Source organism: Delphinapterus leucas, chromosome 11 (genome assembly GCF_059928025.1).
Source record: "Delphinapterus leucas isolate spDelLeu-1000000601 "Yukka" chromosome 11, BTC_Dleu_Yukka2, whole genome shotgun sequence".
NCBI lineage: Eukaryota > Metazoa > Chordata > Mammalia > Artiodactyla > Monodontidae > Delphinapterus > Delphinapterus leucas.
In genome coordinates this window covers 102,096,870-102,110,616 of record NC_143139.1, presented here as the reverse complement: position 1 = coordinate 102,110,616, position 13,747 = coordinate 102,096,870, and the positions used below count along the sequence as shown (strand labels likewise).

Genomic DNA, 13,747 nt, shown 5'->3' with positions numbered 1-13,747 from the left:
ATTGGTCACGCCATCTATCTGCTTCTGCTCCAGGTCTCGCCTCGGGGACTGCGAGGTCCCGGCCCGTCCGGGTCCCGGTCCGCGGGGCTGCGGCTGATGGCTGGAGCGCGCGGCGGAGACTGGGCCGTCCGGAATGACTGCCCTGCGCCACAACGGCAGGTCCCTGGAGGTCCGTCCCGGAGGCACCGGCCAGTCCGGGCTGAGCGCTCCGGGCCGGTGGCCGTGACGAGTGACGTCCCCATGGGACCTCCGGGGTGCCTCCCAACTCCGCGGTGAAGCCAAGGTCAGACCCGGCCCCACGCTTTGCTGAGGTTTGGCCCTGGATTGTCCTTTGCCCACTGCGCACAGGGCAGGAGGGAAAGAGGACCTTTGTCCAGATCTGTCCGAAAGTTGGGGGACATTTTTGGGCCAGGAAGAGCCCCAGGGCGAAGCCAAAGCTGAGAGCCTGCCAGCCAGCCTGGGGCCAGGCGACTCCCTCGTGCAGGGCCTTTGCTCCTGCTCTTTCCCTGCTCCAAGCAGGGTTCCTCACACGCGGGCTGGATCCCAGGCCCACCTCTCCTGCCTGCCTCCTGTGTTTTTCCTTGCACTTCTCTCTGAAATTAGCTCATTCCCTTATTTTCCTGTTTCCTGTGTGTCTTTCTTCTCACCCACGCTCTGGAAGGGTGGGAGCCTTGGTGATCTGGGCACCAGTTCCCCCAGAACAGAGCCTGGCCCAGAGAAACCCCCCATAGATGCCCAGGAGGCCTAGGGTGGGCGCAGGGTGGGGAGGGCAAGCCTGGCCTTGAAGGGCCTGCCCCCAGGTGAGGAGCTGGGGTCAGTGTTGCAGAATGACTCAGGGGTTCCGTTCAGAAGAGCCTTTTGGAGGGCCCCCCAGGGGACCCCGCTGATGCCTGCGTGGCACGGGTGGTCCTTGAAGGGGTTCCCAAGCCCCTGCCCACCTGGACCCAGAGTCACACCCGAGACCGCGGACAAACTCGCGAGCTCACCCGTGGCTGGGGCTGTTCTGTTCCCGCTGCCCCGATTCCACACCAACTTCAGGGAGACGCCTCGGAACCTCCCCCTGGGGCCCCAGCATGGCGCCCCAGACGTTGTGTGAACCAGCTCCGCCCCTGCCGGCTCTGTGACCTCGGCGAAGCCCTCACCCACCTCCAGCTCGGGGTCCTCTTCCCTGACGTGAGCAATGACACTGCCTTCTGTGTGGGGTGGGGGGTCCCACGGACAACGGGGACAACGTGGTGAGGGCCTGCTTCGTGCTTGGCATCCTGGAGCCCCCTCCTGCAGCCTGACGGCTTCCCTTCCACCTGGACCCACCTGGGGTCTTCCCCACGTGGCCTGCTGGCAGAGTCCCCTGTTCCCAGCCTCCTTCCTAGCTACCTGGGAGACCTGACCTGAGACTCCCCTCTTCCCCAGGCCCAGGCCCTCCTGCCCCATCTCCTGGCCGCCTCACCCCACTGTCCTACCCCTACTCTGGAATCTGGTGGGACTGGGTGTTTGAGGGCCTGTGAGTGCCGGGCTCTGTGCCCTACTCCCTGCCCTGCCTGAGCTCACAGCAGAGGGAACATCTGGTGGGTTCCAGTGGTTCAGCAGGTCAGTGTGGGAGGGTCAGTGGCCCTCCCAGCCCTGGCAGCCTTGCCTCTGCCTCACTCTTGGGCTGCATGGCCTCGTGGACCTCCCTAGGCCCATCCGGTACCTGCAGGTGCCGCTGGAGCGCAGGGTCCACGTGGCCCTGATGCGTGGGAGCTGAGCTTGGCCCCTTCCTGGCCCCTCCCTGCAAAGAAGACTCAGCCGACAGCCAGGCTGCGCCATCCTTGCAGGGCAGGCCTAGGCCCTGGGGGTGGCAGTGCGAGTGCGCAGCCCGCTAGAGCGCAGGGCCGGTCCACGGTCGTCCAGCGCATGCCTGAGTTGGCCCCGGTGCGCTCCGGCCTCGGTGTGTTGAGGTTGGCCTGGTCACCATCGCTGTACCACCAGCTGGCGCGTGAGGGCTCGCGGCTGCAGCTTGCAGAGGTGTGGGCCATCGGCGCAGGGCGTTCAGCCATGGGGCGTGTGGTGCAGCGTGCTGAAGCCACAGCCCTCCTGGTTGTGGACACCGCCGGAGCCCTGGAACGTGTACCCTGTACGGTGTGGGCCGTGGCACTGCAGCCCTTCAGCTGCACCCCCGTCCTGGATCCTGGCCATCTGGGCCCCCCGGCAGGTGGTCCGGGAGGAACATCCTTTCCCGGAGAGCGGAGGCTGGCAGAAGTAGGCTGAGAAGTTGGGGACTCTGGGGTCCCAACCTTCTCCCCAGCCCCTAGCCCGGGAAGCATGTCAGCACACCATGATGCTTGTGGGCAGGGGGGTGGTACGAAAGCCCCCAGCCCTCCCAGGCACTCACCTGTGGCCCTGAGTACAGGCCGAGAGGTAGAGCCAATAAAACCGGTCTCCCTGGTCCACGCGGAAGCTGTCATAGCGGGCCCGCAGCGAGTGGTTGCCCACGTCCCGCAGATCCACCGTCAGCTCGCTGTGCAGGCCGGGCTGGGAGGTCAGGCCCAAGATGTGTTCCAGCCCCGGCCAGTGGTCACCCAGGCTCAGGCCTGCCCTGTGTTCTCAACAAGGCCCCGGGGCCCTGGCTGCACGGCCTTCCTACCTCCCCAGTCTCCAAAGCCCTCTTTGTACTCCTGCCGGCACCTCTCAAATTCCAGCAGCCTCTCCCCGCCCGTCTCAACTCTGAATCACCGTCCAACCACTGTCTGCACGCTTGTCACAGAACCTGGGGTGGGGCGAGGACGTCAGCGCCTCCCGTGCTGGCTGGGCCTGGGTGGGTCGGAGGGGCCTGCCCCTCCACGGTCCAGGCGGGAGGGATGTCCGCTCTCCCCTAAGCACTCTTTATATGTTTGAGAAATGAAACCTTGTTGTTTTTCTGCTTGTCAGTGTAATACAAACTTGCATTGGAATACATTAACATTCTCAGAAATAGGGTGAAGATTCACAGTAACTCCCCAGGCCTCAGGCTGATGGCTTCAATTTAATGGGTGTTATTTTATACTTAACTTGTATCCTGGGCATCTTTGTTCCCTTGGAAGTAGACTTCTCCTCTCCTTTCCTGACTGTAGCCAGCGCCCAGAGAGCATCTCTGTTCCAGGTGCAGGTGTCTGAGGATGGCCTCTGGCCTGGCCCGGCCCTTCCCTCCCAACAGCCCACGGTAACATCTGTTTTTGCCAAAGCGATACGAGACCTGCAGGCTGCTCTCCTGGACGGGGCACTGGCTCCTCTGGCTGGCTGGCGTACACACCTCTGGGGCCCTCTGGTTCTCCACCCAGATCTGAGAGCAGCCCCTCCCTGGGGAAGACTTGGGCCAGGAGGGGTCGGAGTTCTCCGGGTGACCAGACCCAGAGCCCGAGAAGGGCCCGTGGACAGTCCAGCAGGTGACTTACAACCTTGGTCCTGGCAGATGCGCAGCCACTGTCCTCTCGCCTTGGGCCACACCTGCCTCAGGCCTCTTCCCTTCTGGAAGCGGCTGGCCTTCAGGCTCCTAGCACTTGCCGGCCCCCAGCCCTCCGTCAGACCCTGGATTCCTCCCGCCGCCCCTGGACCCACCTCTCCCTGTGGGTCCAACATGGCCTTCACCTGCTGCCCTAGGAGGGTCTGCCTTGGCTTCCCCGCCTCCCTCGCTCGGCCCAGCTGGCCCCCGCTAACACCAGCCTGGAGGGGGCCTGGTCCTTGCCTGCCCCTCCCCCAGGCTGTTTAGGGCAGGTACCCAGGTGGGTCCTCACGGGGAGTGAGAAGCCTGCAGGGTGCAGACCTGTGGGTGACAGCTCCGAGGCCACCCAGCCATCACGCACTGGGCCCCTTCCACTCCCCCACACCCGGCCAGACCCTGGGGTCCCAGCAGGACCGCCTGGACCTGTGGAGAGAAGACCCCGGGCAGAGGGAAGCTCAGTAGCCCCTGGAGCCCCTGGCCCACCATGGGCCCGCCACCCACTCCTACCAGCCTTTGAAAATGTGCCTCAGAGCTGGCCCAGGGCAGAGGCACAGAAGAGCCCCGAGACCCAGCGCAGGGCAGGCGGCCATGCTTCCTGGGGGGCAAACACCGTGGAGAAGCGCCACCCCGCCGGCCTCCTGCCGTGCCCCCGGGGCGGCCCACACGCCTCTCCATGCCCACTGTCGCCTTTCTGGGCAGATGTGAGCCGCCGGTCCCCACTGAGTTTTGTTCAAGCTGCTGGGCTCGCTCCCACCTCCTCCCCTGCGGCATGCCAGGGTGGGGGGCTGGGCAGGGAGGGGAGCCCCAGGGTGCGGACTAGAAGGGAGGGCAGGGGTCCACAAGGGATGGGTGGGTGCCACCAACATCCTGATGCCCTTCCCCACCCTCCCTGTCACTTGAGTCCCATTCCCGCACATTTCACAAAGCAGGCTTCCAAAATTAGATTTTATTTCAGTCTCTAAGGGACGTGTACACGAGCGTGTGAATGACAAGGACATGGCCCAGCCCAAGGCTCCTCGGGCCAGATTGTGGCCATGGCTTTCACCTGATTTAGACACCGAGTCAACACAGACACAACCAAACGTGGCCCTAGGCCCCTGACGGGATGCACAGATGCTACGTCGAAAACAGGTGACCAGGACACGACGCAAACAGGTAATGACCGGGGTCAAGTGCTGTATGGGGCCAGCTCGACCTTGGGCCCAGCTGCACCCAAGGCGGTTCCTGTGCAAACTGGCGGGCCCTGGTGGATAGCTGCCAGCCATCCACTGAGGGTCGGGGTGACCCCCAGGTCCCACCACTAGCTGAACAGGAAGCAGGTTCAACCACCTGCAGGCCAGGCAGGCTCCACCCCGAGAGGGCGGCGGCCCTGCAGCCCCCACAGCTGGAGGTAGACCACGGGGGCAGCTGGACGGGCAGCCTGGCTGCCCATGGCCGAAACTGACCCTCGCCACACCCCTGTCTTCCTGGGACCGAGACTCCAAGAGAAAGGTGTTCTCTTTGTCCCAACCAGATTTAAGGCTAGTATTTCCTGACATTTGCTTCGGTTTGTTTTAAGTTAAAAATACCTGAGTAGAAAAGTTTCAGACACTTTTAAAAGCCAGAAACGCACAACCTCTGTAGGCACAGCCGTTGCTGGCGCTCACCCGGGGCCGCCGCCCCCTCAGGGGGCGCCAAGGAGCCACGCGAAGGGCTGCACGGGCCAAGCTGCCCTTCCCCGGCGTGCTGGCCCGGCACCCCCGCGAGGCGCCCCCTGCGACGCGGAGAGAAGGCACAGTGAGGTAGGGGCTGGCCGGCTGCGGCCCACCGCACCTCACCCCTCCCCCGCCAGCTCATCCCGGGCCGGTGAACTTCCCAGCGGCCGCAGGGAGGGGGTGGAGGGGGGCTGCTGGGAAGCCCGAGCTCAGACAGTGAAATAATTCTTTATTTGGGCGGGTTGGGAGAGGGCAGGTGAGGCTAGGCCGGACCCCCATGGGGGGTGGCACCCAGGAGCTCCTCAGGGGGCCGGCCCCCCGTGCCCCTCGGCCGTGTCACAGGAGCAGCCGCGGGCGGCCCCCTGGACGGACGTGGTGGCTCCCTCTGTCCTTCCTACTTGTGCGGCCAGGCCTCGGAGGCCCTCTGCAGGCAGTACTGGGCGGCAGGCAGTGACAAGACCAGGCTGCTGACACGGCGCCCCATCCAGTACAGGCCGTAGCCCAGGAGGCCCAGGAAGGCGGCCTTTGCGGCCAGCCAGGACACTCTGCCGCAGACGGACGGCGGGGGGACGCTGGGGAAGGGAGGGCGGGCTGGGCCTGGCTGGGGACGCACGATCCCCCAGCCCCCAGCCCAGCTCCACGTGGGTGGGGTGGGGTGGGGTGGGGTGGGGCGGGACGGAGGGCTGGGCGGGCGGCACTCACGTCATTATCTCCTGGATGTTGAGGTCGGTGGTCCAGTTCTTCTCGATGCCGGGGACGTGGCCCATGCCCACGACGCCCACCACCACGGAGGGGACGCACTTCCTGGGCTCGGCTGCGGGGGGGAGAGACGCATCAGCACCGCCCAACCGACTGGCCCCGGCGGGTCCCCAGTGACTACCCCGCAGCCCGTCCTCACCGTCAGAGGCACGGGGCAGCTCCAGGCGCCGGGCCGCCTGCCTCAGCATGTAGGTCAGATAGATGTCCCGCTCAGACACGATGGTGCGGTGCAGGTCGGGGAACTCGCCGATCATCTCGGCCATCGTCTGCTCCAGCAGGTCCTTCTGCTTGCAGCGCTCCACGTCGTCCTTGCTGCGGGAGAAGGGCGTGCCGCCAGCCCGGGACGGCTGACCCAGGGCGGGGGCCTCACACCTTCTGTCTGGGATCCTGGCAGGAGGAAGGGCTGGGGAGGCCCTTTGAGAGGAGGCTCCGCCCGAGAATGAGAGGAGCGTGCCGCGTGGCGGTCTGGGCCAGGCCAGGTGTGGACCGAGTGCTCTGTGGGTATCTCAGGCCACTGGTCACCATTCCCGGGCCGGGAGGCCGAGGGGCCCTACCTGATAGGGTCCGACAGGAAACACAGGCCCCAGGCCAGCTTGATCTTCTGCCAGAAAGAGAGGGCGGCGATGGCCCTCTTGAAGGTGACGGGGATAGGCCGGTCGCCCAGGTGGAACTTGCAGAAAGGCACCTTGCTGGCCTGGGCAGAGGCTGGGTGTTGGCGGGGGAGCCTCAGGCCCCGGACAGCTCCCAAGCGCCGAGCCCCCTCCGCCCCCGGCCGGGCCCGGGCCCACCTCCTTGAAAGCCTCCCGGAACTCGCCGCCAGGGGCCATGCCCAGCTGCTCGGTGATGTGGGCGGACACCTTCAGCAGCAGCATCTGCATGAGTCCCGACATGACCCCGTTCTGCAGGGAGGGGCCCGGTCAGCCGGCGCGCGGCCGCCCTGCGCCTGACGTCCAGCAGGGCCTCATGGTGGCGCCTCACCCACGGTGCGCGCTCAGAGGCCCCTCCCGGCCCTTCAGATGACCTTCCCAGAGCAGGCCCACCGCAGGCCGTGCGGTCTCAGACCGGCTGCCTGGCCTCTGCCCCACGGGTGCCCCCTTTCCCCCCTCACCCCTCCAGGCCAGACCCCCAGCTCCTCTGCCCACATCCCCCTTGGGGCACCTGTCAGTGTGAGTGGACTTGGGTCCTGGGTCCAGAGCCCCTGAGCGAGGCACACTGGGGTCGCAGCTCTGGGCCACATGACATGCTGAGGCCCCACCCCCGCCCCCCGTGACCTGCCAGGGTCCCTGACCAGCTCCTGCCTTGGGGCTGGGGCCTCAGCCGCCTCTCCTCACTGTCCCTCGGGCCAGGGTGAAGGGTCCCGGACCAGAGTCCCCACGGGGCGGGCACGCGCACCTGCCTGACGGCCTGCTGCAGCTTCTCCAGGCTGATCTCCTTGGCCTCACGCAGCAGTGTGTGCTCGTCCATCTTCAGCATGGACACGCGGTACTGGCACAGCTCGACCACCACCACGTCGGGCTGCACCTCCCGTATGGTCTGCGACGGACATGCCAGCTCACCGCGGGCCCCACGGGCAGAGCCACGCCGGACCCGGAGGCCCACCCCCAGGTCGACCCCACCGCCGCTCAGCCGCCGTGGAGACGGCTCGGTGCCGGAAGTAACTACGGCGGGAGGGACGGCCCGGGTCTGCGTGTCCTGCCGCAGCAGCAGTGGCGGCTCACGGGCCTCACCTTCGCCACGTCCTTCTTGCTGTCGTCGCTGAAGTGGGCCGTGCCCACCACATACACGCGGCTCCCGTCCTCGGCCACCAGCTCGGTCACCGTGCGCGGCAGGTTGGGCCGCTCTTGCCGCCTCTTCAGCTTCATCTCCAGGAGCAGGTGGAAAGCGTCCACGTCGGCTGCAGGGACAGCAAGGCCCGGCTTGGGGCCATCCTCCCACATGGGCAGCCTGGGCCTCCGGGGCGCAGGGACGGGGGTGCGTGCTGCCCCGTGGAACGCGGACGCACGTGGGGGCCTCTCCGGGCCTCGAGCCACTGGTACTTGCTCACCAGGACATGCGGCCAGGCCCCACGCCAAGGGGAGCCCCCAGGCCGCCGAGGGGCCCAGGATGGGGGGGGGCTGTGCAGGGCACCCGGCCTCCCCACCTGAGGAGGGGGGTCCTGCCACAGCCCTGCTCGCGCTCAAGAGCCCCCCCACCCCCCCCCCCCCCAGGGTGGGCTGGGGCCCCTGGTCCACCACAGGCTCTGGAGATCACCCAGCCCAAGCCCCTCCCGCCCGGCACGGTGACCCAGGGAGCACGCACACAGGTTCTGGGGCTCTCCGGGGAGCACCCTGGGCACCACCTCCGAACCCCCTGAAGTCACGATGGGCTCTGTGCTGGCCTGCGGAGGGAAGGGGAGTGTTCGAGCGGCGGTGCTCGCCTCTCCGGGGCTTGCCGGGACTCGTGCGGTTGCTCCATCAAGCCCCAGAGCCTGTCAGCTGTGTTCCCCCCAGACAATCTCCTCACAGGCGGCCCACCCTCAGGGCGCCCTGCCCCGGGCCCCTCGGCTGACTAGCAACATCCCAGGAAGACCAGTGAAGGGCTTCTCTGCACAGAGGCCAGAGGGACCCCAGGGAGCCTCACAGGGGGGAGCCCCACGCTCCGCGGGGCCGCCCCACCCCCCGCCCCCCCCTCGCTTCCTGGCCCCCCGGCCCAGGGCTCTGACCTCGCGAAGGGGTTGTTCGTCCTGCCCCTCCATGGCGGGCGGTGGCTCCCGGCACCGACGAGTGAAGCCTGAGGAAACACAGGAGCCGCGTCCTCACCTGGAGCCCCGGGGCCGGGCACGGGGGTCAGTGCCCCGTGGTGCTGCGTCCATCGGGAATGATCCGTGGGCAGGACCTCGGCCCCGGGCACAGGTGATCTCGGGATCTGCGGTGCGGGGCTGAGAGCAGGCTGGGGACACCCGGGCGGCGAGCGTGAGTCGCCCGAGAGCAGGACGTGCCGCCTGGCCCCCCGCTCGCCCAGCAGGGGGTCACCCCCGGGGGCAGCCGGCCAGACCTAGGGGCCTCCTCTTTGACTTTGGAATACAACACAAATTATAAAATTCCCTAAAAAGACAAAACCAGGCGGCAGAAGGGAACCTGTGTGCTGGGCTGGCGCGGAAGGCAGTGCGGCTGCAGCCCCGCTTTCAGGAGCCACGTGTGGCGACAATACGTGTCACCAGCAGCATCACACAGGCGTCGGCACAGACTCAGGAGGGGCAGGGGGAGGGATGGCGAACAGCACAGGTGTGTCGGCGTCACTGAGAACCGCGACTTCTGGTTGAAGAAAAGAGGCACAAACTCGAAGAAGCTGAGCTAGGAGCCGAGCCCCCGAGGTCACGTGGGAGCCGCTTGTGCTGTCCCTTCTGGAGGGGAGACGGGGTGCAGGAGCCCAGCAAGGCTGTTCTCACCAGAGGGAAGATCCCCGCTGGGCCCGGGACACGGTGTCCTGGACATCCGCCACACGGACTTCACCCGAACCTCCCAAGGTCCTGCCGGAAACTCAAACCAGAGTCTGACAGAGCCTCCGGTTCCAGCTCTGAGTTTAGAGCCGGGGTCTGGCCGCCAAAGGACAGGGGGCTTGGCACCCGCGGGAGAACCTGACAGATGACTGGAGGCCGTCCCGTGAGGAACGAGTCTAATTTGATTTCAGTCGTGGGCGCCGTATCATGGGTTTTTAGAGTCCGTGTCTGTCACACGTGAACCGACGGGACATGCAGGGAGGCCCCATGCGGGCAGTGGGACACCCCCGGGGCGCCTGTCAGTTTCACTGTTGCACTTTCACAACAAAGAGGAAAAACAAATAATAAATCAACACGATGCTAGGTCAAGTTCCTTCCCCTTCGTACCCCTGACCCTGAGCCCAGCCCTAACCCGGGCTCTGTTTCCAGCCCGCTTGGAGCTCCGCTTCCTCGCCTGCGGCCGGCAGGACTGGCTCGGGCAGGTGGCTCAGCGCAGGGGCAGCCCATCCCGAGGACGAGGACGGCTATGCTTTCTGGAAGAAATGAGGTTGGGGGAAGGGTCTGGAAGAGAAACTAGCTCAGGACCAGAAGGGGGCAGGCCCGCCAGCGGAGAAGGGCGGCAGGCAGAGCCATGGGCCTCCGCACGGGGCAGGGGAGCCGGCTCTGGGGTCTGAGCCCGGCCTGGGCCCCCGGGCGCCCCGCCATCGGGGAAGGAGCCACAGCACGGGGGCGCCCGGTCCCCACGGGCGGCGGCTCACCCGGCCTCACCACTCCCAGGGCCTCCTCCTTCCCACTTCACAGACGAAAGCGCTCCACTGATGCAAGGCACCGACCGAAATAGAAACAGGAAGCTGTGTCTGCTGCCGGGCTGGGGCCCGCCTGCCTCTCAGGTTCCCGAGCGGGCCCAGGAGAGCGTCCCCCCGGTCCGCTTCACACAGGCTGCCAAAGTACTAGAGAAACTTCTCAAGGAAGCGTCCAGTGCTGTCCTGGGAAGCCTGTGTGACAGGCGGTAAGAGGAGGGCCACCGAGGCCTCAGCCTCCCTCCCACAGGGGTGGGGGTCACAGGTCTGGGTCGGCCCTGCCCTTGCCCTCCCTGCACTTGGCCTGGCCAGGCCAGGCCAGACTCACTCTGTCCCCAGGGGGCAGACGAGCCTCGAGCCCCGAGATGGCTGGGCCACCAACCGCAGCACCAGGACCCAGGTCCCCTCGAGCTCACTGGGGTGGGTGCCTGGCCTGGGAGGGGTCAGGCAGGAAGGCCACCGAGGCCCCTTCAGGGCCAAGAGCCTGTGATTCTGAGAAGCGTCTCTGATGTTATCACGTGCACACACTTCCCAATATCCTGGTTTCCTGCAACCTCAGCCAGGGCCCCTGCTGATACCCTTGTAGGATGTATCAATAAGTTCAGTGGGTCATCAATCCCTCCACCCCTAGGGAGCCCCGCTCACCATGATGCATTTTCAAATATTTACGGCTGGGATCCGAGCCTCTTTAAATATTTACGGGAGGGGAGCAAAGGGCCCAACGCCATAGAACCCTGGACCCGGCCTCCATCTCCCACACCCGCAGGCTGTGTTTCTGGCCACAGAATCTCTGGACGACGGGTCCTGGCTGCTCATCACACCACTGCAGGCTGCAGTGACCAGCAGACCCCAGGCTAACACCTCGTGGGGAGATCGACGTGCCCCCTCCTAAACCCAGTCTCCAGCGCCCAGCTCCCACCAGCCAGCACAGCCCCAGGGAGCCCGGAACCAGGCTTCCGCCCGGCAACCTGGCCACGCCGTGGCCACCAACGCCGAGACCCTGGGGAGCCCGGCACAAACGAGACCCTTCTGCCCAATTCAGGTGCTCACCCCACCAACAGGCGTCACTGCTGAGCCGGACTGTCCACGGAGCACGGCCTGGGGAGGCATCAGGCTCAGTGGCGGGAAAGGCCTCCTGAGCCTGGCCACCAGAGGCCAGCCCTCTAGGCGGCTGCCAGCACCTGTCCCGCGGGGGACGGCCACAGGGTCGGCCAGACCTCAGGCTGCTGCTTGGCGCGGCACGGCCTTGGGCAAGTCGTTCCAACCCGCCAGGCTCTTAGCTCCTGCCTTTAGGGCCGAGGTGGTTAGAACAGCCACCCAGCCACCCACGAGCAGCACGAGGCGTGCCACACTGAGATGTCACCTCAGCTTCCCTCTGCTGGGGCATGAAGAGAACCAGCCACCTGGTTTCAGGAGACTCGTCCACAGAGAGGGACACCACCCTTATCTGGCTCCACGCAGATGACAGCGCCACCCACGCGCTTCCAGGAAAACGAACTCCAAATCCGAGGGAATCCCTGACCCCCGTGAGGACCTCTCTTGTCGGGTTCACCAGAGAATGCACCTGCTCACAGGGCAGGGAGAGCCTCACTTGCATTAGGGACCCCCAGGGAACGTGTCAAGGTGCTCTTGTTGGATGGTGTGTTAGCGTAGGAAACGGTCTGCTGGGTGCCCCTGGCAGGACAGACCTGAGGACACCGGACAGTGCAGGTTGCATGGCAGGCCACGGGCTCCCGCCTGCCCAGCCCAGGCAGCTGTCCCCTTCCAGGGACGGCTATGGACTGAATTGTGTCCCCTCATAGTTTGAAGCCCTAACCCCAGTGGGGGTGAAATTGGGAGGCGGGGACTTTGAGAGACGGTGAGGGTTGGGTGAGGTCATGAGGCTGTGCCCCAGGATGGGATCAGAGCCTTCCTGGGAAGAGACCCGGGAGAGCTGCCCGGTGAGGATACAGTGAGAAGGCAGCTGTCTGGAGGCCAGGAAGAAAGACCCCTCACCAGCTACCAAATCAGCCAGCACCTTGATCTTGACTTTTCCGTCTCCAGAACTGTGAGAAAACCGTTAAGCCCCCTTCAGTGGTATGTTGTCATGATTGCAGAGCAGACTGAGACAGCCATGCTCTCTCGTTCACCCCTCTAAAAATTAGGAAGCCAGAAACTGCCTCCCAGACCAAGAACTGACCAGCACCAGATGAGGTTCCCAGAAAAAACACCTCCCAACCAACCCACTAGGCCTGCTCACAAAGCCAAGGGTTCCAAACTGGACAGACTAGCGGGCTGGAGACCTGGGAGGCAGCAGGGTGTGGCCCAAAGCCCTGACCCCCTACATCCATCCCCACTTCTGAAGTCTGGGCACCTTGGCCACCGGAGACCCTCCTGGGTCTGGCAGGCTCTGCTTTATGGAGGTGTGGCTGAGGGTAGGATGGGGGTAGAGGGCACATGCCAACTCACACCTGAGCCGGAGGCCTACCACACCCGGCCAACCCTCTTGGAACCCGGACTCTACCCAGTGCTGGGTCCCCACCCTGACCTCCACTGCAGGGTGCTGTGTAGGGGCCTGCCCGCCCACCGTGCCAGGCCCTCTCCTGGCTGCAACATCACCGCCATCCTGTAAGGCTGACCAGTGGCCCCAAGGTCAGGGCTCCCTCCCAGCCACACAAGGGGGGCAACAGCGGCAAAAGGGAGAGGCCCAGGGAGAGTGGAGCCTGCACAGGAGCGCGCCGAGCTGGTGGCCCGGACATCTTCCTCTCCAGGGGACCCCGAAAGCCAGGAGTATTCAGCCTGGAAACCATCAATCTCCTGAGGAGGCTGCCCTGACGCCCAAAGTCAGCCGAGGACTTCTGAGCGAGTTCCTCGCTGAAGGGTGCGCTTTGCTTTCCTTTCTCGGGACAGTTTTCACAAAGACGCATACGTGAACTCTGGTGCTTTGTGGCATGTAAGTTATGTATCAATATAGCTCTTCACAGAAACAAGGTAAGTAAGGACCTACAAGGCCTCGGAAGTTTGGTCTCCTTTGCCCATATGGCAGCCCTGCTTGCTCGGCTTGAAGGGCAGAGGCCTCCGGCACGCAGAAGGACCCAGGGTCTCCACTGAGACCCTGCCGCCGCCGTCTGGGGAGGAGGGGACCCTGCCCCTCACGCCCGGTCCCCCGCCCCCGACTCCGGCCGACCCCGCCCCCGGCCCCGACCCCCGACTCCGGGCCCCGCCCCCCGGCCCCGCCTCCGGCCTGCACCATCCGAGCCCTCGAACCCTCGCGACCCTCGCGGTCGACTCCGGCCCCGCGCGCACTCCTCGGAGGTCGGGGCTAATCCTTCCGGCCCGAGACCTCACGCTTGGGAGCTGGCTGGGCCCGGCCCGATGCGGGGCAGCATCCGACCTGGACCGCGGGCTGACCTCGACCCGCCGGGGCCCCCGCGCGCCGCCCCCCGCCCCAGTCCCGTGCCGCGCGGCGTACCAAGGCGGGGCGGCGCTCCTCAGCCGGCCTCCATGCGGCTCGTCGCTCCACCAGACGGGGCGGACCGCGGCCGCGGGGCGGGCCGGCCGGACGGGCCGGGGCCGGAGG

At 65.9% G+C, this 13,747-nt stretch overlaps 1 protein-coding gene and 1 long non-coding RNA gene across 4 annotated transcripts in view; one reads left to right on the top strand and one right to left on the bottom strand.

The window, feature by feature from the left end:
• Positions 1 to 6,154, top strand: part of LOC149748104 (uncharacterized) — a 7,033-nt gene extending 879 nt beyond the window's left edge. Inside the window, exons 2-4 of the long non-coding RNA XR_016395090.1 lie at positions 34 to 4,158; positions 4,413 to 4,612; positions 5,877 to 6,154. This is a non-coding gene — a long non-coding RNA (uncharacterized LOC149748104). The remainder of the gene's footprint in view (positions 1 to 33; positions 4,159 to 4,412; positions 4,613 to 5,876) is intronic.
• On the bottom strand, positions 4,389 to 13,747 carry TRABD (TraB domain containing). Of its 3 annotated transcripts, none has more exons than XM_089921522.1 (10): positions 13,640 to 13,747; positions 8,612 to 8,679; positions 8,209 to 8,287; positions 7,638 to 7,804; positions 7,303 to 7,443; positions 6,699 to 6,809; positions 6,465 to 6,604; positions 6,050 to 6,297; positions 5,854 to 5,965; positions 4,389 to 5,723 (listed from the first exon to the last, which is right to left on the bottom strand). In XM_089921522.1, the coding sequence occupies exons 2-10, from the start codon at positions 8,642 to 8,644 to the stop codon at positions 5,546 to 5,548; spliced, it is 1,209 nt and encodes a 402-aa protein (XP_089777648.1). In that variant the 5' UTR covers positions 8,645 to 8,679; positions 13,640 to 13,747; the 3' UTR covers positions 4,389 to 5,545. The 3 variants fall into 3 exon arrangements, with proteins under 3 accessions (XP_089777648.1, XP_089777647.1, XP_022452290.1); XM_089921521.1 differs by lacking the exon at positions 13,640 to 13,747 and adding an exon at positions 9,338 to 12,494; XM_022596582.3 differs by lacking the exon at positions 13,640 to 13,747 and adding an exon at positions 9,338 to 12,491 and having other exon boundaries at positions 6,050 to 6,222.

Excerpts from the sequence above, each read along its gene's own strand:
- TRABD (XM_089921521.1), bottom strand. The coding sequence starts at position 9,383 with ATGTCCAGGACACCGTGTCCCGGGCCCAGCGGGGATCTTCCCTCTG. Across the intron at positions 7,805-8,208 it reads CGGAGAGCCCCAGAACCTGT|CCGACGTGGACGCTTTCCAC; the intron begins GTGCGTGCTCCC and ends CTGTCCCTGCAG. Across the intron at positions 6,810-7,302 it reads TGCAGCAGGCCGTCAGGCAG|AACGGGGTCATGTCGGGACT; the intron begins GTGCGCGTGCCC and ends CCCTCCCTGCAG.